Source organism: Centruroides sculpturatus, unplaced genomic scaffold (genome assembly GCF_000671375.1).
Source record: "Centruroides sculpturatus isolate CEXI.00-Female unplaced genomic scaffold, Cexi_2.0 scaffold1951, whole genome shotgun sequence".
Taxonomy (NCBI): domain Eukaryota; kingdom Metazoa; phylum Arthropoda; class Arachnida; order Scorpiones; family Buthidae; genus Centruroides; species Centruroides sculpturatus.
The window spans coordinates 59,837-85,257 of NW_019386191.1; the positions used below are offsets into that span (position 1 = coordinate 59,837).

A 25,421-nucleotide genomic window follows, 5' to 3' on the forward strand; every position below is an offset into this window, starting at 1 on the left:
ATAAATGATTTCTCTGTGAAGACACTTGTCGTGATCACTGTCTCTGTCACACCACCCACATAAGCAAACATCCTTAGCCATCTCTGATACTGGATTAAAGTCATCCCCCTTTTTGTCGAGCTGACAAAGTTGAAAGAATAATAATGTTTTCAATCCAATTATTCCACTTCTGACTGTCCATGCCTAAGAATGGACTATTAACCAGGTCACATATATTAGTGTTTTTTTAATTTCACCCATTTTTAAAAGATTCATTAATTAATTCAGCTTTATTTTTATATTACTCATATATTATAGTTTTTCTTAAAATGATTCAAAAAATTTAAATATAGAACATTATTTTTCTATAAGAATGTTTAGTTTATGTTTTATTCAAATGTATTAAAATCCTAGAGCTGAGTATTTGAGCTCAAAAACATTTAATTTAATTAATTCAATTTAATTTTGTCTTTTCTGATGATAAAGCATATTTGTAAGATCTTCATATCTATTGTCTTTACCATTATAAATAATACTTTTAAAAAATATTTTAAATATAGTTTTAATAATAATACTTACTTGATAAGATTTGTAGAAAAACAGTGAAAATTGAGCAAATACAACCCATAATCTTTGCCATCCACTACTGTTTTTAAATTTTCTTAACAATGGTCCACTAAAGTAATTCTATATTTTGAGTAAAATAAATATAAAATACACATTAACAATATTGTAGTTCATTTAAATAAAACTTATTTAAAATGTTTTGTAAGAGATTAATGTGATTTTGAATCAAAATTATCTGAGATGAAAAATTATAATGGCTGGATGATTACATGAACTATCAATCTTTGGGAAACTAACTTATAAATCTACCAGTTAAATTAATAAACACAACAGTAATTACAAATTTATATAATTGTACAATAATATAATAAGATTTATTTATATAATTGTAAATTTTGAATTTTAAGGATGACTTACAAAGTCACAAAAAAGATTCATAAAGTTTATTTAAAATGTTTTTGTATTTGTTTGGAAGACAGCAAAAGTGTCCATTGAAAACATAAAATGATGATAATTTTTAAAAGAAAGCATAAGTTTATGCTTTGATTTCACATTTGCAATTCAATATTCATAAAAATAAAGACAGACAGAATATTTATTTATCTTAGTTTGTTGTAACAACATTAATGTTTACTATCATTTAATGCTAAATTTTGGTTGAAAAATTTTAAGGGAATGCATATTAGAAAAATCTAACAGATTTTTCTAACATGCATTCATTAGACTGCTAAGAAATTATTTTAAAATACAACTTTAAATATTAAATTATATATTTGTGGTATGCAAATATATTATATTAAACAATTATAGTACATCATATCATAAAGAATTTTATTTAATATAAATTGTTTAATATAAATTATAAATTGTTATATATAAAAAAGAACATATAAAATTCCTTGATAAAATACAGCAGGCCCTTGTTTTATCATGCATGTCAAGAGACAAACCAAATGAGAAATATGTCAGATGTTGCAATATAACTTATGTATCTATCCATTTGTTTGGAAACATTCAATTTGTAAGCATTCAATATTTTACTCCACCATTGTCAGTCTCAAGCCCAGATGAAAAAGGAGGAGGGGGCATAGGATCAGGAACTCCATTCCATAAAAACTGTCACTGCTAAAGAAACAATAAGCAGATTTCAGCAAAACCAAAACTCTCAGCGTGATACAATTGGTTCATCCTCTATGACAGTGTAGAAACAAAACGATGAGGATTTGTGCCCGTCCTGTGCTCAATGCAGAATTCAATACTAAATGCCAATAGCATAACTAAAATTGAAACATGGAATGTACAGACAAAGGACCCCCCATGTACCAGTGTGGCAGGGATAGCACAGTTGCTCCCAGAATTTGATAAATATCACATGGAAAACCTCAAAATTATTAAAGTAAGATGAACAGGAAGTGGCAAAACCATTAAGTATAAATTAAATAGATTGATGAATATGGCTATAATACATTTAAGGGCTTATCATATCAGGGAATGACTGGAATACAACTAGACTAAATTTTTTACAAAAATTTAGTCTAGTTGTATTCCAGTTTATGTGGTTTTGCTGGAACACAACTAAACTAAATTTTTTACAAAAATTTAGTCTAGTTGTGTTCCAGCAAAACCATCTTGCATTCTGGCCATATGAAAATCACATAAGAGGAGTGGGGTCGTCCTGTCAAAAGAGGCAACTTGAGTACTGACTGGAAACCTGTCAATGGTGGGATTATAACAACTCAATTCCAATCATGACATGTAAAACTACTGTAATCTAGGCATATGCATCCATTGAAAATGCTGATGAGATAGATAAAGATGCATTCTATGACCAGCTGCAGATTGTACTAAATGGGATTCTTAGTCACAACATGAAGCTGCTTATGGATGACATGAATGCTCAGTTAGCAGTGGCATGCCGTGACATTTGATGATAGGGAAGCTGTGTTTCTGTAAGAAGCCGACATCAAGGAACAATCAGTCAATTGCGCATCAGTGATGGTCTAGGGTCCATTCGTATCGTTTATTCGATAAGCCAGTAAAAACCATAGACTTTTCTAAATGCATTTTTAATATCACAATTATTAATATTAATATCACAATAATTAATATCACAATTACATTCTGAATTGCTAGCCACGATATAAGGGCTACATTAAAAATAAAATAATAAAAACTTACTTGGTGAAATGTGTGGTGGATGTACCGGTACATACCTGGTACAAAATATTCTTCAATTGTATGAATATACTTTTAAACAAAATTATAATTAAATATAGCTTTGTAAAGAAACGTACATGAAAATATAAAATATTCTTTACTTTTTAAATCTTAAAACAATACACTTAGTCAAATAGCTCCCTACGAGTGGCTAATGGATGGAATCGAAGACGGTTGCAGAGTGCACATACGCGCGGACTGCCAAATCCCCAGGGTATCCCAGGGCCGATATCGGTCAATGTCAAATACCTCTTTTGTTGCATCACTAGTATATCTCAAAGGACACGACAGCGCTGTTGTAAATTTTAAATGTTTCTCACCATAGCTGTAAAAATCTAAATATGTTAAACTTAATAGTCATTTGTTTTCTAATTAATTTGTTTTATAACCAAGTGTCCTCAAAAATTTCCAAAATTTACAACTTTTCGGTCACACTCATTGAACTGGAAAATTTTCTGTCTTTATTACATTAATAATATGAAGAAATTAGTTTCCACCGTACTCAACTAGAGATGGTTTGGTTTGTAAGGAACCAAGTCCGAGCATTATTTTTATTTACTTTTATTTTACTTTTATTATATTTTGTTTGGGGCTTATGTTTAGTTAGGACGAAGGTTTCCTTACCCATCACCTTAGAAAGTTAAAAAGAGAAGATAAAACCAACTCACCGATGACGAAAAGAAAGCGCCATAGCTAGCAATTGCACTCACGTGCACGCCCGAGCGGAAGATAGTAAGCCCGCACTGAAAGGGGGGACAGACCCCACAGACTTTTAGGAGACTTATTAAACCTTAAAGGAAACATCCCGATAATTGTTCACGAAAAGACTGTAAAAGGTTAACAAAGTATTTTCGGGAATTAAGCTACCAGATAAAGAGAAAAGTGAATGTTACATATAAGTATGTAAGTGAGGGGAGTGTCTCACTTAGAAACTGTGATGTCACCTCAGACTATAAATAGCGTAGCTCAAGTGAAGACGGCAGAGGTGAGCTCCTGAAAAGAATAAGCATTGGTCTGCTAGTAGCAGTGAACGAGGTGTCCAATAGGAAATAGTCCAAGGCGATTGCAGTATTTCGATTTGTGGATCGAGGAATAGGAAAAGTCTTGAGTTGAGAAAAAGGTTCCTAGTATAATTGAGGTGACGGTTAGGATTTGTAGTTGTAAGAAATTCTGTACCTTAAGTTAAGGATTGATTTTTGTCGGAATTCCAAGGGTAATAGTTTTAAGTTAGAATAAGATTGAATTTTGTCGGGTTGACTTTTGGATTTTATTTGATTGAATAAATTTGTTGTTTGTTATAAATATTGTAAATAGTTATTCCTAAATTTTTATTAAATACTTTTATTGATTTTTGACTAACTTGTCTTTAAATTTATTTCGGTGCNCGATGAGGATTTGTGCCCGTCCTGTGCTCAATGCAGAATTCAATACTAAATGCCAATAGCATAACTAAAATTGAAACATGGAATGTACAGACAAAGGACCCCCCATGTACCAGTGTGGCAGGGATAGCACAGTTGCTCCCAGAATTTGATAAATACCACATGGAAAACCTCAAAATTATTAAAGTAAGATGAACAGGAAGTGGCAAAACCATTAAGTATAAATTAAATAGATTGATGAATATGGCTATAATACATTTAAGGGCTTATCATATCAGGGAATGACTGGAATACAACTAGACTAAATTTTTTACAAAAATTTAGTCTAGTTGTATTCCAGTTTATGTGGTTTTGCTGGAACACAACTAAACTAAATTTTTTACAAAAATTTAGTCTAGTTGTGTTCCAGCAAAACCATCTTGCATTCTGGCCATATGAAAATCACATAAGAGGAGTGGGGTCGTCCTGTCAAAAGAGGCAACTTGAGTACTGACTGGAAACCTGTCAATGGTGGGATTATAACAACTCAATTCCAATCATGACATGTAAAACTACTGTAATCTAGGCATATGCATCCATTGAAAATGCTGATGAGATAGATAAAGATGCATTCTATGACCAGCTGCAGATTGTACTAAATGGGATTCTTAGTCACAACATGAAGCTGCTTATGGATGACATGAATGCTCAGTTAGCAGTGGCATGCCGTGACATTTGATGATAGGGAAGCTGTGTTTCTGTAAGAAGCCGACATCAAGGAACAATCAGTCAATTGCGCATCAGTGATGGTCTAGGGTCCATTCGTATCGTTTATTCGATAAGCCAGTAAAAACCATAGACTTTTCTAAATGCATTTTTAATATCACAATTACATTCCGAATCGCTAGCCACGATATAAGGGCTACAATTAAAAATAAAATAATAAAAACTTACTTGGTGAAATAAAATGTGTGGTGGATGTACCGGTACATACCTGGTACAAAATATTCTTCAATTGTATGAATATACTTTTAAAGAAAATTATAATTAAATATAGCTTTGTAAAGAAACGTACATAAAAATATAAAATATTCTTTACTTTTTAAATCTTAAAACAATGCACTTAGTCAAATAGCTCCCTACGAGTGGCTAATGGATGGAATCGAAGACGGTTGCAGAGTGCACATACGCGCGGACTGCCAAATCCCCAGGGTATCCCAGGGCCGATATCGGTCAATGTCAAATACCTCTTTTGTTGCATCACTAGTATATCTCAAAGGACACGACAGCGCTGTTGTAAATTTTAAATGTTTCTCACCATAGCTGTAAAAATCTAAATATGTTAAACTTAATAGTCATTTGTTTTCTAATTAATTTGTTTTATAACCAAGTGTCCTCAAAAATTTCCAAAATTTACAACTTTTCGGTCACACTCATTGAACTGGAAAATTTTCTGTCTTTATTACATTAATAATATGAAGAAATTAGTTTCCACCGTACTCAACTAGAGATGGTTTGGTTTGTAAGGAACCAAGTCCGAGCATTATTTTTATTTACTTTTATTTTACTTTTATTATATTTTGTTTGGGGCTTATGTTTATTTAGGATGAAGGTTTCCTTACCCATCACCTTAGAAAGTTAAAAAGAGAAGATAAAACTAACTCACCGATGACGAAAAGAAAGCGCCATAGCTAGCAATTGCACTCACGTGCACGCCCGAGCGGCAGATAGTAAGCCCGCACTGAAAGGGGGGGACAGACCCCACAGACTTTTAGGAGACTTGTTAAACCTTAAAGGAAACATCCCGATAATTGTTCACGAAAAGACTGTAAAAGGTTAACAAAGTATTTTCGGGAATTAAGCTACCAGATAAAGAGAAAAGTGAATGTTACATATAAGTATGTAAGTGAGGGGAGTGTCTCACTTAGAAACTGTGATGTCACCTCAGACTATAAATAGCGTAGCTCAAGTGAAGACGGCAGAGGTGAGCTCCTGAAAAGAATAAGCATTGGTCTGCTAGTAGCAGTGAACGAGGTGTCCAATAGGAAATAGTCCAAGGCGATTGCAGTTTCGATTTGTGGATCGAGGAATAGGAAAAGTCTTGAGTTGAGAAAAAGGTTCCTAGTATAATTGAGGTGACGGTTAGGATTTGTAGTTGTAAGAAATTCTGTACCTTAAGTTAAGGATTGATTTTTGTCGGAATTCCAAGGGTAATAGTTTTAAGTTAGAATAAGATTGAATTTTGTCGGGTTGACTTTTGGATTTTATTTGATTGAATAAATTTGTTGTTTGTTATAAATATTGTAAATAGTTATTCCTAAATTTTTATTAAATACTTTTATTGATTTTTGACTAACTTGTCTTTAAATTTATTTCGGTGCATGCGAAAAGTCCAGGCATGGCAAACTAACAAACGCGAACCCACGTAAAGTACCCGTTAGGTACTGGCTCTTTCCGGAACAAAAATCGTTGTAAAGCGATAAGTTAAAAATAGTACTTTACAGGTTAAGCTTTTGTTTAAGTAAAATTTTGGCTCTTTCGTCAGGGTTTTGTTTATGTCCCCAATTCCCTAATCGCTTAATTATTTAACTACTTCTTAAGTAGAAATAAGTCGAAACAAGTTATTTTGTACTCGAATATTTGTAGTCTCGGGAAAAAGTGGAAAGACAAATTTTTATGTCAAATGGATACATAAATCATAAATTTAAAAAAAATAAATTCTAGAGCTTTTTCTGTACCTTGTGCATCTCTCTCATTCATTAAATTTAGTTGTAAATGATGCTGTCAAAGTAACAGTTAATTTTTTAACATTATACAAGAATTGTACAAGTTTTTTTCTACATCCCCTTAAAGATGGGATTACGAAATTGTAATATCACTGGTTTAACATTGAAATCCATGAGTAATATAAATTGGGCAAGCAGAATAAAAATATCAAATATTTTAATGGATTTTTTTAACTCCTGTCAACTATACAGAACTATCATAAAAACATACCAGTAAATTCTTATCGGTTAGGTACGTTATAAATCTACTCGTGATTCATGTAATTGGGCGAGGGCAGCCAAATATCTAGCAGGCAGGTGGCTAACAGCCCAGAACCGGTCCTGGATAGAATTGGATGTGGTATATGTTTAGCATCCATCCAAGGTCCTAGGCTTCCACCAGCTAAACCAGGTAAGGTTGGTGCTCTGTAAAGCGCATTGCGCAAATCTGGCTTTTTGGATGCTAACAATACAGCACTTCCACTCTGCCACTAATATTCGAATATTCAATAGCAATCTTATCTTTTTTTCCACGTGTAGTATAGAAATTTGTAACAAGATACATAATGTGGTTATAATAAAATATTGTGCGATTATTTTCATATAATTAAAATTAATATGTATTTATTTTTTAGAAATCCACCGCTTCCAATGACGGCATGCCACTGTCAGTTAGGCAATCATAGGATAGTCCTACTGTGTCATTGGATCACATGGCTCTACTGTGCAAACAAATGATAATAGGAAACATCTATTGCTGTTCTGCAGCATGAACATTTTGTGCATTGAAAATACACAAAATGCACATTTATTTTGCACATAAATGTCTATATGAGAAAACCTGGCATTCACCTGATGATAACACAAACAATAAAATTGATTATATCTGTATCAACAGCTGCTGGAGGTCATCACTTGAAGATGTCCAAGCATATCAAGGAGCTGATAATGGGTCTGATCATAATCTCCTCTGGACCTCCCTATGTTTTGACTTAAAAAAAACATAAACCTTAGAGTCGCCTATGCAACTGAGAAATTACACAATCTACCTACTACTCATGAGTTCCAACTTAATCTCAGAAACCATTTTATCCTGTTACAATGGAATGGATTTCAACAAGTAGTGAAGGATAGTGCTGAAAAAGTATTACAAAGAAGAGGTACCAACAGGCAGTACTGGATACAGAATGGCATTTGGAATCTAATAGACAAAAGAAGGAATGTAAAACAAATAAAGAAACCAGGCCAAATCACCACAAACAAAAACTGAAACTGTAGCACAATATCACATATTACATAAGTAAGTAAAAAAGAACTGTCTTGCTGATAAACGGACCTGAATTGAACACAAATGTGTTAAGACACAGGAGGCAGCAGATAGGAACAACTCCAAGTCTCTATATTGTACTGTCCATGAACTAACTGGGGCAAGAAGAAATTCTAAGGTTCCCATAAAAGATAAAACTGGTAAATTCCTGATCAGTAAAAAGAAGAACAAAGCATACACTGGATGGAACAGTTTAATAAGACGTTAAACCAATCAACTATCTCTACACTTGAATTCAGCACTGTCAACATCTCAAGACCTTGAGGTGGAAATGGATGAGATCACAATAGATGAAACTGCAAAGGTGATCAGATCTTTGAAGAACAACAAAGCAGCAGGTCTTGATGAGATCTCAGTGGCGATCCTGAAGTATGGAGCAGATTACATCATTCAAGCCCTCACAAATCTTATGAACAACTGTTGGAAGAAGGAAAGTGTTCCCAGGGACAGGCAAAGAAGTGTAATAGTCAAACTTCCTAAGAAAGGAAGTTTGACTATTACACTATTGGTTATCATAACAACTGGAGAGGCATTACACTTCTCTCAGTTCCTGGAAAGGTCTTCTTAATTCTCTTACAGATTTTAAGAGGATCAGTTGGATGAATCCTGAGGGAAGAGCAAGTTGGCTTAAGAAAGAGATAATCATGCTGGGAACAGATCTATGTTTTTTAGAATATCATAGAGAATGTCATATCATAGTTTCAGAAACCACTGATAATTAACTTTGTTGACTTTAAAAAAGCCTTTGACAGTGTCCATTGTCAAACAATATTCCAGTGAATCACTGTGGAATATTGTTAGATCTTACGATATACCACAGTGATGCATTGATACATGTATCTGGAGTCTACCGCTGTATAAAGACAGAGAATAGATACACTGATTTCTTCAAAATTGAGATTGATTTTAGGTAAGGTTGCACTCTCTTGCTATTATTATTCCTCCTGGTCATTGATTTTATAATGAGGAAAGCAATGGCCATCCCCGGTGCAGGAATTCCATGGGGAGAGCAGATGCAACTCGCAAATCTGGACTATGCTGATGACATTGCATTGATATCAGAAACATGCCCAAAGATGCAGAGTATGACCACAAGCCTTGAGGCTGGAAGGGTGGGATTGCAGATCAGCAGTGATAAAACAAAAATAATGTCCATAAATAGGCAAACAAAAGTAAAAATTTCAGTCAAGAGCCAAACAATGGATGAAGTGGTGGAGTTCTGCTATCTTGGTAGCATGTTATCACAAGGTGGAAGATTTGAAGCTAATATAAAATGCCAACTTTGTAAAGATTCAATTGTCTTTCAGAGACTATGCTCAATCTGGTTCACATGAGCATCAGTTTAGCAATTAAGATGCATCTCTATAACACCATTGTCATTCCAACTGTAATTTATATTTGTGAAACATGAAAAGACACAAAGAAGATTACTCAGAGATTCAACATATTCCATCAATGCTGTCTCCAAAGGATACTTAGAATTACATATTGTGACTGTATCACAAATGAGGAAGTCCTCAGAAGCTGTGGCCTACACAAACTACATGACATTGATAAGCGCATAGAATGCCTTTTGCAAAGCATGAACTTTGTCTTCTAGAAAAATACCAAAAGTAGCCTTAAAATAGAAACCACGCAGTGAAAAAAGATAACAAGGTAAATTACAAACAACCTGGCACTCTATATATAAAAAAAGATCTAAAGAAAATTAGCATTCCATGGAATGATGCTGAAACCATTGCAGCTGACCACATTTGCTGGTGACAGCTGGTTGCCATCTGCATAGGAGGACCTAAGACTAAAAGAGAGAACATATATTCATTTGTTTTGCCTATTTTCAATCTCCATGCTGACTTATTTTTGCGTGATTTCATACAATGGTGGTTTCTAGGTCAATGATTGAAATAAGGTAATATTTCTTTGCCAGAAGATATTCAATGAAAACAGATTTTTTAAAGATTATCACCTAAAGTGCTTTTATATTAAAAGACAAAAAATGTGCAATATATTCAAATGAGTTATATAACAAGATGCAATATGTCAAGGAACTATTGTAGTTTGATGTTGTTTTCTATATACAGGGTGTTTATAAATGAATGGTGCAGTTTTAAAAATTAATAATAAATCTATTTATTACCTTATATGGGCAAACCTTACAGCACAAGCAGGGCACTGTCCAAGTTTTTTATGCATTAATCACAATCCTTCAATATGTGCACCCATGGTCACACGACACACATCTACACGGTAATCAAATTCTTCCCATATGCAATGTAACATGTCCTCCGTGATGGTCTGCAGTGCATCCTCAAGGGACACAGGCATTGACAGTATATAAACTTGGACAGCTGCCACTGCTTATGCTGTAAGGTTTGCCCATATAAGATAATAAAAAGATTTATTATTAATTTTTAAAACCACACCATTCATTTATAAACACCCTGTATACACCTGTAAAATTGACAAGAAAAATTTTAATTAGATAATTCTGATTCTTCTTACCAATAAAGAATGTCTACAATCTTCATAATTAACGCTAGTATTTCGATGCCAACAAACATGTACCAGTGAATTTGAAGAATGCTGATGTTTGATTATATTAGTATTATCCTGAGTATGATCTTGTTCAGAATCAGGAATACATAGTTTGTGTAAATAATCTTCTGATTCTATAATCGTAAATAATTTAGCAATTTACTACTAAATAAAATTAATTATGAAGAAATATATATGAAACAAGTTTTCAAAGATTATAAAAAAAAATAAAATATTAATAAATAAAACAAAATGCTTATTTCAGAAAATCATAAATTTATTCATTCAAAAAAACACTTTCATTCTTTTTAAAGAACAGCTTCAGCTCTAAATAATTTGGAACAAAATCAATTTCATTCTTTGAAAGATAAAATCAAACAGTTTAAAGGCTTAATTTTAAATTCTTATATTTTAACATTTTAAATTTAAACTCTATCATCCTAAATTTAATATAATTTAATAAAACTTTTAACCTAATAGTTTAAATTTTAACACCCATAAGTATATTAAAAACAGAACTGAAACTTTAATAAAATAGAGATGAAATTTAAAGTCCTGTGATAAGCAAACACTATAGAGGTGAGAACCAAAGGATGTATAGTGTTAAATACTGATGCCTGTTTCTTAAACCTGTCATGTAAACTACTTACCATAAAAGAGAAGTGGTATGAATCTAAGATGGCCACCTGCTTTACATCGAAAGCTAATAAATCTTGCTTATAAACAATGTTAATTGAGCATGATAAAATATATATAACTTATATGTAATACTGTTCCACTAATCTATTGAAACTTGAATATGACCATTTTTTAATAAAGAATTCTCCCAATCAACTTGCACATCACCATCTAAAGGCCCATTACATTAACATGTTCTTGCTTGAGCAACCTTAGTCTTAGAATCCTAATGTTCCTTAATGCACTTGTTTAAGATTCTATATGTAGTTATGTAGATACTACATAATAAATAGGTCATTGCATCCCCTGGAGAACCTGACTACACAGATGCCTGTCATATCCTCTTCTTTTAACTTTGTTCTCCATAACCACTACATTACAGTGGGAAGTCTCTTGATTCTTAAAGTTATATTATTAACTTTGGATAAGTAGTAAGGAGTGCAGTTGTTAACTTCGCAAATACTATATATATATATATACACTGTCTTTAGCACTTTGCTTTACCTCATATTCTCAATTACTTGGTGTTCTTAAATAGACCTTTAATTACAAAGGGTAGAAAGTCATGGAAAAGAGTTACCTAAGATGTGCAATAACTCTTACGTTCTGAAAACTACTAATGCTGAATGTGTTATAACTCTTTTTATAATGACCTAAAAAGCTGCTAATTTATATGCCATTGTGTCACAAGTGCCAATGTACAGTACATATAAGTCTAAGTTAATACGTTTCCTACACATCTTAGTACAATAGTGAAATTAACATTTAAAACAAACATATTCATGTCTAGAAAGCCAACTATAATACGGCTAACTCGGTCCAGTTTTAGGTGTGTTCTAATTGAGTTGTTGTTTATGTCATCAAAAAATTGTGAACCAGGTGAGATCTATTCCATACAATGAAAATGTCTACTACAGGTATACCTCACCTTACGTCGGTAATTGGTTCCAGGAGAGGCGACATAAGTCAAAAAATGACGTAAATCAAATTTACTTGTCTCCGAATCTACTTGTCATTAGGCTAAACCATAAATTACCATTCCCGGTTCTGTATTTTATTTATTAATGCATCTTTAATAATATATGGTTAATAAGGATCTATTTTAAGCTTACAAACAAATAAATTTTAGTTTTTAATATAGTACAGAAAAAAGTAATCTAAATATATGAATGCAGGTACTGTAAATACAGTACATACTTGTAAATGTATATATTTTAATATGATTTTATGTGCTTTAAACGTTTCTCTAGTGATATNAAAAAATATTTTAAATATAGTTTTAATAATAATACTTACTTGATAAGATTTGTAGAAAAACAGTGAAAATTGAGCAAATACAACCCATAATCTTTGCCATCCACTACTGTTTTTAAATTTTCTTAACAATGGTCCACTAAAGTAATTCTATATTTTGAGTAAAATAAATATAAAATACACATTAACAATATTGTAGTTAATTTAAATAAAACTTATTTAAAATGTTTTGTAAGAGATTAATGTGATTTTGAATCAAAATTATCTGAGATGAAAAATTATAATGGCTGGATGATTACATGAACTATCAATCTTTGGGAAACTAACTTATAAATCTACCAGTTAAATTAATAAACACAACAGTAATTACAAATTTATATAATTGTACAATAATATAATAAGATTTATTTATATAATTGTAAATTTTGAATTTTAAGGATGACTTACAAAGTCACAAAAAAGATTCATAAAGTTTATTTAAAATGTTTTTGTATTTGTTTGGAAGACAGCAAAAGTGTCCATTGAAAACATAAAATGATGATAATTTTTAAAAGAAAGCATAAGTTTATGCTTTGATTTCACATTTGCAATTCAATATTCATAAAAATAAAGACAGACAGAATATTTATTTATCTTAGTTTGTTGTAACAACATTAATGTTTACTATCACTTAATGCTAAATTTTGGTTGAAAAATTTTAAGGGAATGCATATTAGAAAAATCTAACAGATTTTTCTAACATGCATTCATTAGACTGCTAAGAAATTATTTTAAAATACAACTTTAAATATTAAATTATATATTTGTGGTATGCAAATATATTATATTAAACAATTATAGTACATCATATCATAAAGAATTTTATTTAATATAAATTGTTTAATATAAATTATAAATTGTTATATATAAAAAAGAACATATAAAATTCCTTGATAAAATACAGCAGGCCCTTGTTTTATCATGCATGTCAAGAGACAAACCAAATGAGAAATATGTCAGATGTTGCAATATAACTTATGTATCTATCCATTTGTTTGGAAACATTCAATTTGTAAGCATTCAATATTTTACTCCACCATTGTCAGTCTCAAGCCCAGATGAAAAAGGAGGAGGGGGCATAGGATCAGGAACTCCATTCCATAAAAACTGTCACTGCTAAAGAAACAATAAGCAGATTTCAGCAAAACCAAAACTCTCAGCGTGATACAATTGGTTCATCCTCTATGACAGTGTAGAAACAAAACGATGAGGATTTGTGCCCGTCCTGTGCTCAATGCAGAATTCAATACTAAATGCCAATAGCATAACTAAAATTGAAACATGGAATGTACAGACAAAGGACCCCCCATGTACCAGTGTGGCAGGGATAGCACAGTTGCTCCCAGAATTTGATAAATATCACATGGAAAACCTCAAAATTATTAAAGTAAGATGAACAGGAAGTGGCAAAACCATTAAGTATAAATTAAATAGATTGATGAATATGGCTATAATACATTTAAGGGCTTATCATATCAGGGAATGACTGGAATACAACTAGACTAAATTTTTTACAAAAATTTAGTCTAGTTGTATTCCAGTTTATGTGGTTTTGCTGGAACACAACTAAACTAAATTTTTTACAAAAATTTAGTCTAGTTGTGTTCCAGCAAAACCATCTTGCATTCTGGCCATATGAAAATCACATAAGAGGAGTGGGGTCGTCCTGTCAAAAGAGGCAACTTGAGTACTGACTGGAAACCTGTCAATGGTGGGATTATAACAACTCAATTCCAATCATGACATGTAAAACTACTGTAATCTAGGCATATGCATCCATTGAAAATGCTGATGAGATAGATAAAGATGCATTCTATGACCAGCTGCAGATTGTACTAAATGGGATTCTTAGTCACAACATGAAGCTGCTTATGGATGACATGAATGCTCAGTTAGCAGTGGCATGCCGTGACATTTGATGATAGGGAAGCTGTGTTTCTGTAAGAAGCCGACATCAAGGAACAATCAGTCAATTGCGCATCAGTGATGGTCTAGGGTCCATTCGTATCGTTTATTCGATAAGCCAGTAAAAACCATAGACTTTTCTAAATGCATTTTTAATATCACAATTACATTCCGAATCGCTAGCCACGATATAAGGGCTACAATTAAAAATAAAATAATAAAAANATACTGTTCCACTAATCTATTGAAACTTGAATATGACCATTTTTTAATAAAGAATTCTCCCAATCAACTTGCACATCACCATCTAAAGGCCCATTACATTAACATGTTCTTGCTTGAGCAACCTTAGTCTTAGAATCCTAATGTTCCTTAATGCACTTGTTTAAGATTCTATATGTAGTTATGTAGATACTACATAATAAATAGGTCATTGCATCCCCTGGAGAACCTGACTACACAGATGCCTGTCATATCCTCTTCTTTTAACTTTGTTCTCCATAACCACTACATTACAGTGGGAAGTCTCTTGATTCTTAAAGTTATATTATTAACTTTGGATAAGTAGTAAGGAGTGCAGTTGTTAACTTCGCAAATACTATATATATATATATACACTGTCTTTAGCACTTTGCTTTACCTCATATTCTCAATTACTTGGTGTTCTTAAATAGACCTTTAATTACAAAGGGTAGAAAGTCATGGAAAAGAGTTACCTAAGATGTGCAATAACTCTTACGTTCTGAAAACTACTAATGCTGAATGTGTTATAACTCTTTTTATAATGATCTAAAAAGCTGCTAATTTATATGCCATTGTGTCACAAGTGCCAATGTACAGTACATATAAGTCTAAGTTAATACGTTTCCTACACATCTTAGTACAATAGTGAAATTAACATTTAAAACAAACATATTCATGTCTAGAAAGCCAACTATAATACGGCTAACTCGGTCCAGTTTTAGGTGTGTTCTAATTGAGTTGTTGTTTATGTCATCAAAAAATTGTGAACCAGGTGAGATCTATTCCATACAATGAAAATGTCTACTACAGGTATACCTCACCTTACGTCGGTAATTGGTTCCAGGAGAGGCGACATAAGTCAAAAAATGACGTAAATCAAATTTACTTGTCTCCGAATCTACTTGTCATTAGGCTAAACCATAAATTACCATTCCCGGTTCTGTATTTTATTTATTAATGCATCTTTAATAATATATGGTTAATAAGGATCTATTTTAAGCTTACAAACAAATAAATTTTAGTTTTTAATATAGTACAGAAAAAAGTAATCTAAATATATGAATGCAGGTACTGTAAATACAGTACATACTTGTAAATGTATATATTTTAATATGATTTTATGTGCTTTAAACGTTTCTCTAGTGATATTACGACTTCAATATTTGTGGCAGACAGACGAGAAGTCGAATAAAATGACCTAAATTTGATTTTTATTTTTCCATATATTTTTTTGACAAATGACGTATAGTCGTGAACAACGTAACTCCAGGTATACCTGTATATACTGAGGTAGGTCTAATAGTATTTTTGTACTTGCTAGCCACAGGTTCTCCACCCTGGATACTACTATCTTGGCAACATCACTCAAGACTGGGGATCCCATAAGGACACTGACATCCTAAACACAGCAACTATCATACCAAATTCAACAAAATTAAATTAATATAATCTGCAATTTCATCCATAGATATCAGGAGTTAGAAACTGCTATTTTACAGTAATACTATGAGTATATTAAAAGTATAAAGTATTGTGCACCCATGGTCACACGACACACATCTACACGGTAATCAAATTCTTCCCATATGCAATGTAACATGTCCTCCGTGATGGTCTGCAGTGCATCCTCAAGGGACACAGGCATTGACAGTACATAAACTTGGNGATCCCATAAGGACACTGACATCCTAAACACAGCAACTATCATACCAAATTCAACAAAATTAAATTAATATAATCTGCAATTTCATCCATAGATATCAGGAGTTAGAAACTGCTATTTTACAGTAATACTATGAGTATATTAAAAGTATAAAGTATATAATAATAAAATAATTAATAGGAAATTATGTTTTATACTATATTTTTATATATTAATATTGTTTTATGATATTAAAAAACTGTTCAACATTTGCTATTTTGTAACAAACATGTAAAATCGACTTACTTAAACCAGTAAGTTGATTTTATATTCAACCCAGTATGTTAGGAAATTAAGTAACAAACATAATTTTTAGTTTAATAATTAAAATTTTATAATTATATTAGATGAATAAAATAACAAATGATAATTATTTTCACAAAATTTAAAATATAAAATAAAAGGAAATAAATAATACATTACTACTTAACTTACCAGGTGTGTGATATAAATTTATATATTTTTTTTTCCTCTGTGTAGCTTCTTTCATATCTATAAGCCATCTATCTCTTTCTTCTTCTGAACTTGAAAAATATTAAGAATTTTTTTATATTTTTAATAGTATTATAAATAGAAAAAAATAATTTAAAAGATTTTATTTTGAGATAATCAAATATACACTTTATCATAATAAAACATTAAATATTCTCAAATATAAAGAACTCATCTTCAAGAATAAATCTAAACAAATATGTTTTATAATGAAACAAAATGCTGTTTTTCCATTTTTTTTCTTCAGTTTTAAAACTTTATTCTCCATTTGACTCTTAAAGATGAGTGAGAATAATGTGAAAACATTTGAGTAACTTTTAAGTCTTTGCTTCATAAACAGTATTTTGTCAAATTTTATATTTGAAGACTATTTATTACAATAAAAGATGAAATAGAAAAAAACTGTCTTTTAATGTTACTTTAATAATTATGACAATAAAAGCAAATATTTTTGGTAAATGAATTTAGCATCATCAGGCAAAAGATATAACACACAGAAGTACAAAAATTCTATAATATAAACACACAAAAATGTAAAAATTTTAAATTTGCTAACAATTTTTAAGGAATGCAAATAGAACATAAAATTTGAATTTAACAGAATTAGAGTGAAATTAAAACAAAATACATTAATTAATTTTTAAAAATTTCTGAGGGACGAACAGACCCCCCATTAAAGTGTTATTTTAAATTTTAATTATTGGGAAATTCAATCATCTAAATTCGAGCATTTTATCAAGTTAGGCTAAAAGCCATAAAAATTATTTCCCATGGAGTTGGTTCCTTGTTGATCCAGCTAGTCAGTGATGTGTCACCCGGAACTTTCGATAGAGTGCCCATATTGGATGCCAGACCATTAACAACAACCTCCTGACCTCCTGGGAAAAACCCAAGAGGAATAACAAGAAAAAATGGGAAAAACACCCGAAGTCAGTTGTCTTCCAAAGTCGTCCTCCAGGATTAATCCTGTGCCTCTTTAAGGATATCATCCCCACTTCAGTGCCTTCACACCTCCGGGCTCCTGTTAACAGACAAGACCCAGAACTATTTTGAGCGAACATTCAATTGGCGGTGTCATCTGACCACAGATCTTCGACCCAAAAGAAAGGTATTTATCAACCCGTGATTCATTTGTAAACTCTCTCTCTCAAATGGGCTAGTAAGAATTAAGGGGAACATTAGTCATGCTTGATATCGAGTATATCTGTATTTTCTTTTGTTATAATTAAAATTGTTATTTATTTTGTTACTATGGAGTCCGAGTGAGTCACTTCCTTGTCTCTCTCCTCACCTCTACTCCGAATCCAACCGCTCGCGTGACGTAAAGTCATGATTTCCGAGTCCTGTGAGACTGGGTGGTGTCACATCCTGACATGGTGTCAAAGAGACACCATGTCAGAATGTGACACCCTGGTCACAAATTTGTTTTAGAAAGCAAAATAGAACATTTGAAAACAATGATAGAATGATAAAACAAATGTTATTTAACAACTTTTCAATATAAAAATACCAACTCTAAAACCATCAAATGCAGTAAAGCTTTATTCAAACATCTTAAACAATCCTTTTCAGGAAAAATTACATTCTTTTAGAGTGTAATTTTTCCTGAAGAAGATTCCTGACATTATTCTTGATATAGCCTGATACAATCTCGCAGATCATTTGGTATTAATCAAGAATCAAGTTTTTCAATGTTTATATTTGTTTAAAGTAAAGCTTCAGTTTGTGTCTTAGTAACACAGAAGTGAAAAATAATCAGTGATATCCTTTTGGTAGGATGTTTCAAATTAGTTTCCAATACTATTTTTGCCATGCCAAATCTCGGAAATGAAGCAGAATTTTAAAGGATTTTAAGCTTATTTTTGACCCTAGAATGTATTCCTAAAATACTGGTACAGAGTTTCATTACATGGGCCTATATTTAGTATATATTCTTGGAACAAAATTTATTACCAGTCCAATATTGGATATAATGTTATTTCTGCTGAATTTTTTATGACAAATATGAGGCAGACATTAAATACAGTATGTTTTGCTTTTTATTACTTTAATGATGGATGCCACCTTTAATACTTTGTTGTAAAAAGTTTAAGTTTTATGGTTCCTGTAAATACAGGTAAAAGACTAAAAAACATTTTAAAAATAAAAATAAATATATATATATAATCTTGCTTTTGAATCGTATTTTTCCATAATATCGGCTTCTGCTAAGTTTAATTTAATAAAAGTTATAAATATTTTAATTTAGAGTTAATATTATAAACAATTTTATGTAAGCTTTTTTTTTATGTTAGCTTATAGATTTACTTTATATTACTTTTAGTTGAAAAAGCATTATAAAAATGTTTATATTATTTATATAGGTCTATTATTATAAAAATACATACATATAATTTACTTATAAAAATAGGGAGTGATAAAAATAATNACTATGCTATAAACAAATATATATATATATTTAAGTGGCAAGAAGAGTGCTGTAGCCAAAGCAAAAAAAGCCATAACAGAAAAGGAGACAGGTGCATTAGAAAAATTTTAGCAAACCTATCTCAGGAAATGTAGAATAGCAAGTGGAGCCACAATACAGTAATAATGATGACACTAAAGGAAGAAAGTTATAAAGTCTATAATAAACTTTATTTATATCTCTATGATTCTAAGAACTTGGCTGTGAGCTTGGGTCTCAAAAAGTTTCCAACTGGGCTCTGCAGCTCATAACACTGACCTTGATTATAGGAGGAGAAAAAAAGTGGCTGCAGTACCTTAACATCAATTAAATTTACTAACAGAGCAACTGTAACCTGCACTCAGAGTAAACATAACTCATTTCAATTCAATAGCAATTCCAAGTTATGTAGAAGGCAATAAATAGTACAATGTATATGAAATAAACGAAGTTTTGTTTATTTCATATATAATTATTGACGTAAAGAATATATTTTATTTAATATGTATAATGTATTAATGCAGCAATAGCAGCATTCTTGTAATGAATAATTGAGAAGAACTGGAAATAATTATATCAGATAAATCAAATTTGTGAAAGACTTCAAAGTTCAATATTATTTATAAAAGTTCACAAAGTTTGTAAGTCCTGTTGTCAAGTTCGAGATCTGTCAATCTGTTCATTCTTCACTCAATTTATGGAATCTGATACAGTCCATTATGTATGCAGTCTGTATGTTGTAATTTGTACTTTTAAGGTATGTTTTTTTAAATATGTTATATTTAGAGAATTTTTAATTCGCGTATGTAAATTTAAATTTTCTCATGTTTGATTTTAATGTTTAGTTGGCTGAGGAGCGGCCAATGCCCGGAACACAACTCGTAACTAGCATCCCAACTAAATAAAGTGATGGATAATCTGCCAAGTGTTTAAAAGAAGTCACGTTATTGTGTCTGAATAAAGCAAAATTAAATTAAAACACAGTTTCATCGAAATCAAAAGACTTCAAAGATTAAGCATGATGAGGTTCTTTTTATAAAAAGATTTAAAAAGGCATTACAGTTATTACCAGTCTCCTTCATTAGAAAAAATTTAATTATGAAATAAACAGCATTTAAATATTTACAAAAAACAAAATCCTTACTAGAAGCATCCCAAACTAATAGCATGTCATCCACATATCTTATATATAACAAGAAACACTTAATGGTAACAGCAAAACCAAAAATTCCATGCTTTAAGTTTTTCATTACTATTTCAACTAGAAATACTGAGGGAGAAAACCCATGGGACACCAAAAAACAGTTTTTCCTATTTTGTCTTTTTTATCTATTGTAATTTTGGGGTGTATAATTCTTATCTTCTTTATTACAAGAAATTCCACAACTAGGCAATTGCAGTAGATGCACAGACACTGGGTCTAGGAAAAAGGGAGATTTAAAAATGGAACTAACAAAAAAAATTGTCAAATACAGTGGGTGTTCAGTTAATGAACGAATCGGATAACGAACACCTCACAGAACAAGCAGCAGCGATGTAAAATAATGAATACCAATTGGTCTTTCCTTGTCTCCAGGCAACAATTCAAAACTTTTTGGAGCACGGTAGACATCGACGCTCAACCCGGTATATACTGATTGGATAGTATTCCTCCGAACTTTGAAACTCTCCCTTATAATTCCAGCCTTTTATTTTTTTGACAGAAATTCTGTTATAGTATTTGCAAGACTGTCGAGCAGACACTCATTAAGTTTTGCATCGGTTTTTATTTTCAAAAGGTAAGAGTATAATTGCAAAGGTAGAGAGTGGGCCGAAAATGTCTGATGTTGTTGGGCAGTATGGCTTGAACAGTTCTACAGTAGGCCGCAGTTCAATCTTATTGAAGAAAGATAAAGTATAATCAAGAAGATTCAAGCAGCTAAAGGAATAACAAAAATCACATCTGAGAAATAAAGAACATTGAAGAGATCATAATAGAACCTGAAATGGATCTGACGACAGAAGAATGCCAAGAAACTAGGCAAGATAGGTTATTTTCTGAAAAAGAGGATTAATGCCGATATCTGCTATTAGACATCTTTTGAAGAAGTGGGAGGATGTCAGAACAACGGTCTTAGAATGGCATCCAAACCAGGTTGAGCTTAATAGGCTTAGGGATCTCTACAATTATAATGCTATTAATTACTTCTGAAAAATCCTGAAGAAGAGAGAAAAGGAATTGACATTAGACAGATTCTTTAACCTCCACAAATGGAAAAAACACAATTAATAAAAATGCAAGACTGTGTATATATGTATTTTTATTATTACATATAAACATAGTAAGAAAGTATATATTTTTTATTTTTTGGGGTCTCCAGAATAAGTCAGTCAAATTCCCATAAAAACCTATGGTAAATTGATAATCAGTTAATGAACAATTCAGATAGCGAACAAAGTCTTGGAATGGATTATGTTCGTTAACCGATCACCCACTGTACAGGCTTTTTAGGAGAGTCTGTACACCCCATATAACTTTTTGTAACTGTACACCCCATTTGTTGTATCATTACAAAAATAGTTGGCATCTGTAAGAAAGTGACTATGCACAGTCCATTGAATGTGATTTTAGTGTTCCTAGTGGCATAATACAAAACTGAAGAAAACTAACTCAAACTAGAGATAGACAAAAAAGTTCAGTTACAAAATGAAAGAGTGTTGTTTAATTAATACGAAACAATACTTGTCTCAGCAGAAACACTTATAGGAAAGAGCAGAAAGAAAAGACTAAGAAAGTAGTAAACATTTATGCACAAAACAACAGAAACATAATGCAATGTTCATACAGATAGTGCAACTAATTTGCTAAGTAGTCTACTGTACACAATATTCAAAGTATGCACCATTAGTGATGTTGCACTTCTGGATTTCAGGATAGAACTGAATATCAAACATCATGCAGCATTGTAGGGGTGATAGTGGTCAGGAAGTGATTGAGTATTCTCTCAATTTTTATTTTCTTGGCTGTTATATATAACAGAGGGAAAGTATGGTGATTGGTCAAAAAATGATCCCCTCCAAGATGTTTACATTTTTGGATTCAGGATACTGACACATCAAAAAATGTAAACAAGTTTGGGAGTTTTTTCTGTATGAATGTTAGTGTGTGGGGTCACAATTTTGTTCACTTTCTTTGAAGCTTAATAACTTCTGTGCTTTTTTTTGAAAATTTCTGAAATTTTGCAGGGAGGTTTTATTTTAGGAGGATTGATGCTGTTAAATTTTGGTGATTAAAGAGTGAGGGGATGGGGATATAATGGAGGTTGTATATATCTCTAATAGGGTTGGACTTTATGATGACTTGACTTGTTATTAGCATTTACAATTTTTTACNTACTGTTTTTTACGGATACCGGTCACAATTTTTTCGTAGTTTTATAGGAATCGTAATTATAGGGACCGTAATTATAGGGGGGTCGACTGTATACAATAATTTCATTTATAAGTACATGTAAATGATCTTGTATATTTCACATGTATAGTACACAAAAATTATTTATAAACAATTATTTTATCATATCTGTTTTATTTTCCTGAAAAAAATTAAGGAGCCCAAAAATGAAACCTTGCACTGGGCAAATGAAAAGCTAGTTATGACATTGATTAAGAGTTTACATTCTAAAACAACATTTTCTTTAAAATTGTCTGAATTTGTTGATAAAATTGTCTGAATTTGTTGATAAACAACATTTTCTTTAAAATTGTCTGAATTGTCTGAATTTGTATATTATACAATCTCAAAATAATTTTTGAGATTGTATAATATACACATTTTTTTTTCTATTGCAAAAAAAAAATTTTTTTGTATCACTTTAGATTTATTAAATTATAAAACTATGAGAATACTTTTATAAATATAAATCATCATAATTAATTTTTTTTACACTTTCATCATTAAATAGAATCTGAACAGGTAATAAACTAAGAATTACTTACTTTGCTGCCAATAGAAATGTCTTAGCATTAGTATATAAAATGAAGCAAAAATTTGCTCCAAATTTTGGTTCTGTTTTTTCAATAACAACATCTTGAAGAAAAACTTGTTTTTTAACTTTAAATTCCAAACTTGGTGATGCTACACGAACAGTATATAACAACATATCTGAAAACTATAAACAAAATTTATATTGGTATTTGATTTTATCTAAAGCTTGGAGATACTGTATTTCCTCAATTAAATCCCAGAAGTTTATTTTCAAAAAGTATTTATTCCCTTGGGTTTATTTGAAGACCCAGGGTTTTTTCATGGCTAGAATTTATTAAGTTTCGACTTATCACTAATCTTTTTAGTTCTTTTTCTTTACACTTCCAGTTCAAAATAGTTACTTTCGAACATTGATAAAAAATCAAAATGGATTTTGGATTAAAAATAATGGAAATGAGCAATACAAATGAAAACTCCTGAGCCTGTAAGGCAAAACTTCATTTTCTTGGATGATGAAACATTTTTGAATAAGTTTCGACTTATCACTAATCTTTTTAGTTCTTTTTCTTTACACTTCCAGTTTATTACCTTGCAACAAGAGATGAATGGATAAAAACTGAAAAACATACCTTAATTACTTATACGTTTACTAAACTAGCAAAAACTATTGACTGTGTTTAAGCTTAACAGCTACAATACTTGAAATAATTATTCTTTTCATAGTTAACCCTATTCATTGTCTTCCACTTCAGTTATTACATTGTCATTTGTGTTTGCTTTGTTGTCATTGTAGGAATCAAGATCGTGACTACATTTTTCTGGTTCAAATTCATCATCTATTTTCAAAAGAGACAGTGAGTTTAAACCAGAGTTTTCCTAATTACCTTTTGATTGATAAGCTCTTGACTTGTGAACTCAATTGTGACTTTCCCACACTCACTTTTCAACAATATTTATAATTTTATTTCAAAAAATGTTTCCTTGAACCTTAGAATAGAAAGTGTTATCCAACTCTAGACAATTTGAAGAAGAAGACTTTTAATTAATTAAATTCCTTACCTGTCATTCTAAACTGCATTACCTTATACAGTGGAGAACTTTAACATGTAACTTTTTTGACTCATACTTTTTGACCCAAGTTTTCGTTTTAACAGCATCTTTATTCTCTGGGTTTTATTCAAAGATTGTAGTTTATTTGAGTCCTGGTGTTTAGTCAAGGAAATACAGTATTATGATATATCAGAAAATGATAGAGAACTTTAGTTGAGAAATCAGATTTAAACATACAAAAATGTTTTCAAAGTTTTAAATATCTTTATCATTAATTTCCAATAGTTCAAAAGAAGAACAGTTCCTTTCAAATGTTACAATTCCAGAACCCAATAAATTAAACATATTCTAGAATTCAAAAACTTGCCGATTATTTAAAAATCTTTCATTTTTTATATGTAAAATTTTATGAATTTAAAAATTATGAACTGTATCAATATAAATACAATATAATTACATTAAAAAAACTAAAAAAGTAATATTAGAAGTTTAAGAAAATTTAAACATTAAAAATATTATAATATTCAACTACATTTCTTCCCAGAAACTGAAACAACTAAAATCCACTAAACAATTTAAGAAATTAAAAAAAAAAAATAGTTTTCATTTTTAAACCAGTGTCAGATTAATAGTATCATTTCAATAATTATTTATAAAATTCATTTTGTACTACTAGTAGTAATTATTATAAATAATTTTACAGTGTATTAAATTAAAATTTTTTATAACAAATTCTATAATATATACAACTAGCTTACCCGTCGCGCATTGCTGTGATCTCAGAAGAAACGAAATTTAAGCAAACTCATTATGATAAAATTAAATTTACATTTTATCATTTTTATTGAGACTTATTATTATTATTACTATTCATTTTCATCAAGAAAACATTTCAAA

The 25,421-nt window shown here is 30.9% G+C and overlaps 1 protein-coding gene across 1 annotated transcript; it reads right to left on the reverse strand.

Moving 5' to 3' along the window:
* Positions 1–438: 438 nt before the first annotated feature.
* Positions 439–24,708, reverse strand: LOC111614016 (FERM, ARHGEF and pleckstrin domain-containing protein 1-like). The gene is made up of 4 exons (XM_023355394.1): positions 23,486–24,708; positions 17,008–17,096; positions 10,719–10,885; positions 439–666 (listed from the first exon to the last, which is right to left on the reverse strand). Exons 1-4 carry the CDS (start codon positions 23,647–23,649, stop codon positions 439–441), a joined length of 648 nt encoding a protein of 215 aa, XP_023211162.1. The 5' UTR covers positions 23,650–24,708.
* Positions 24,709–25,421: the final 713 nt, after the last annotated feature.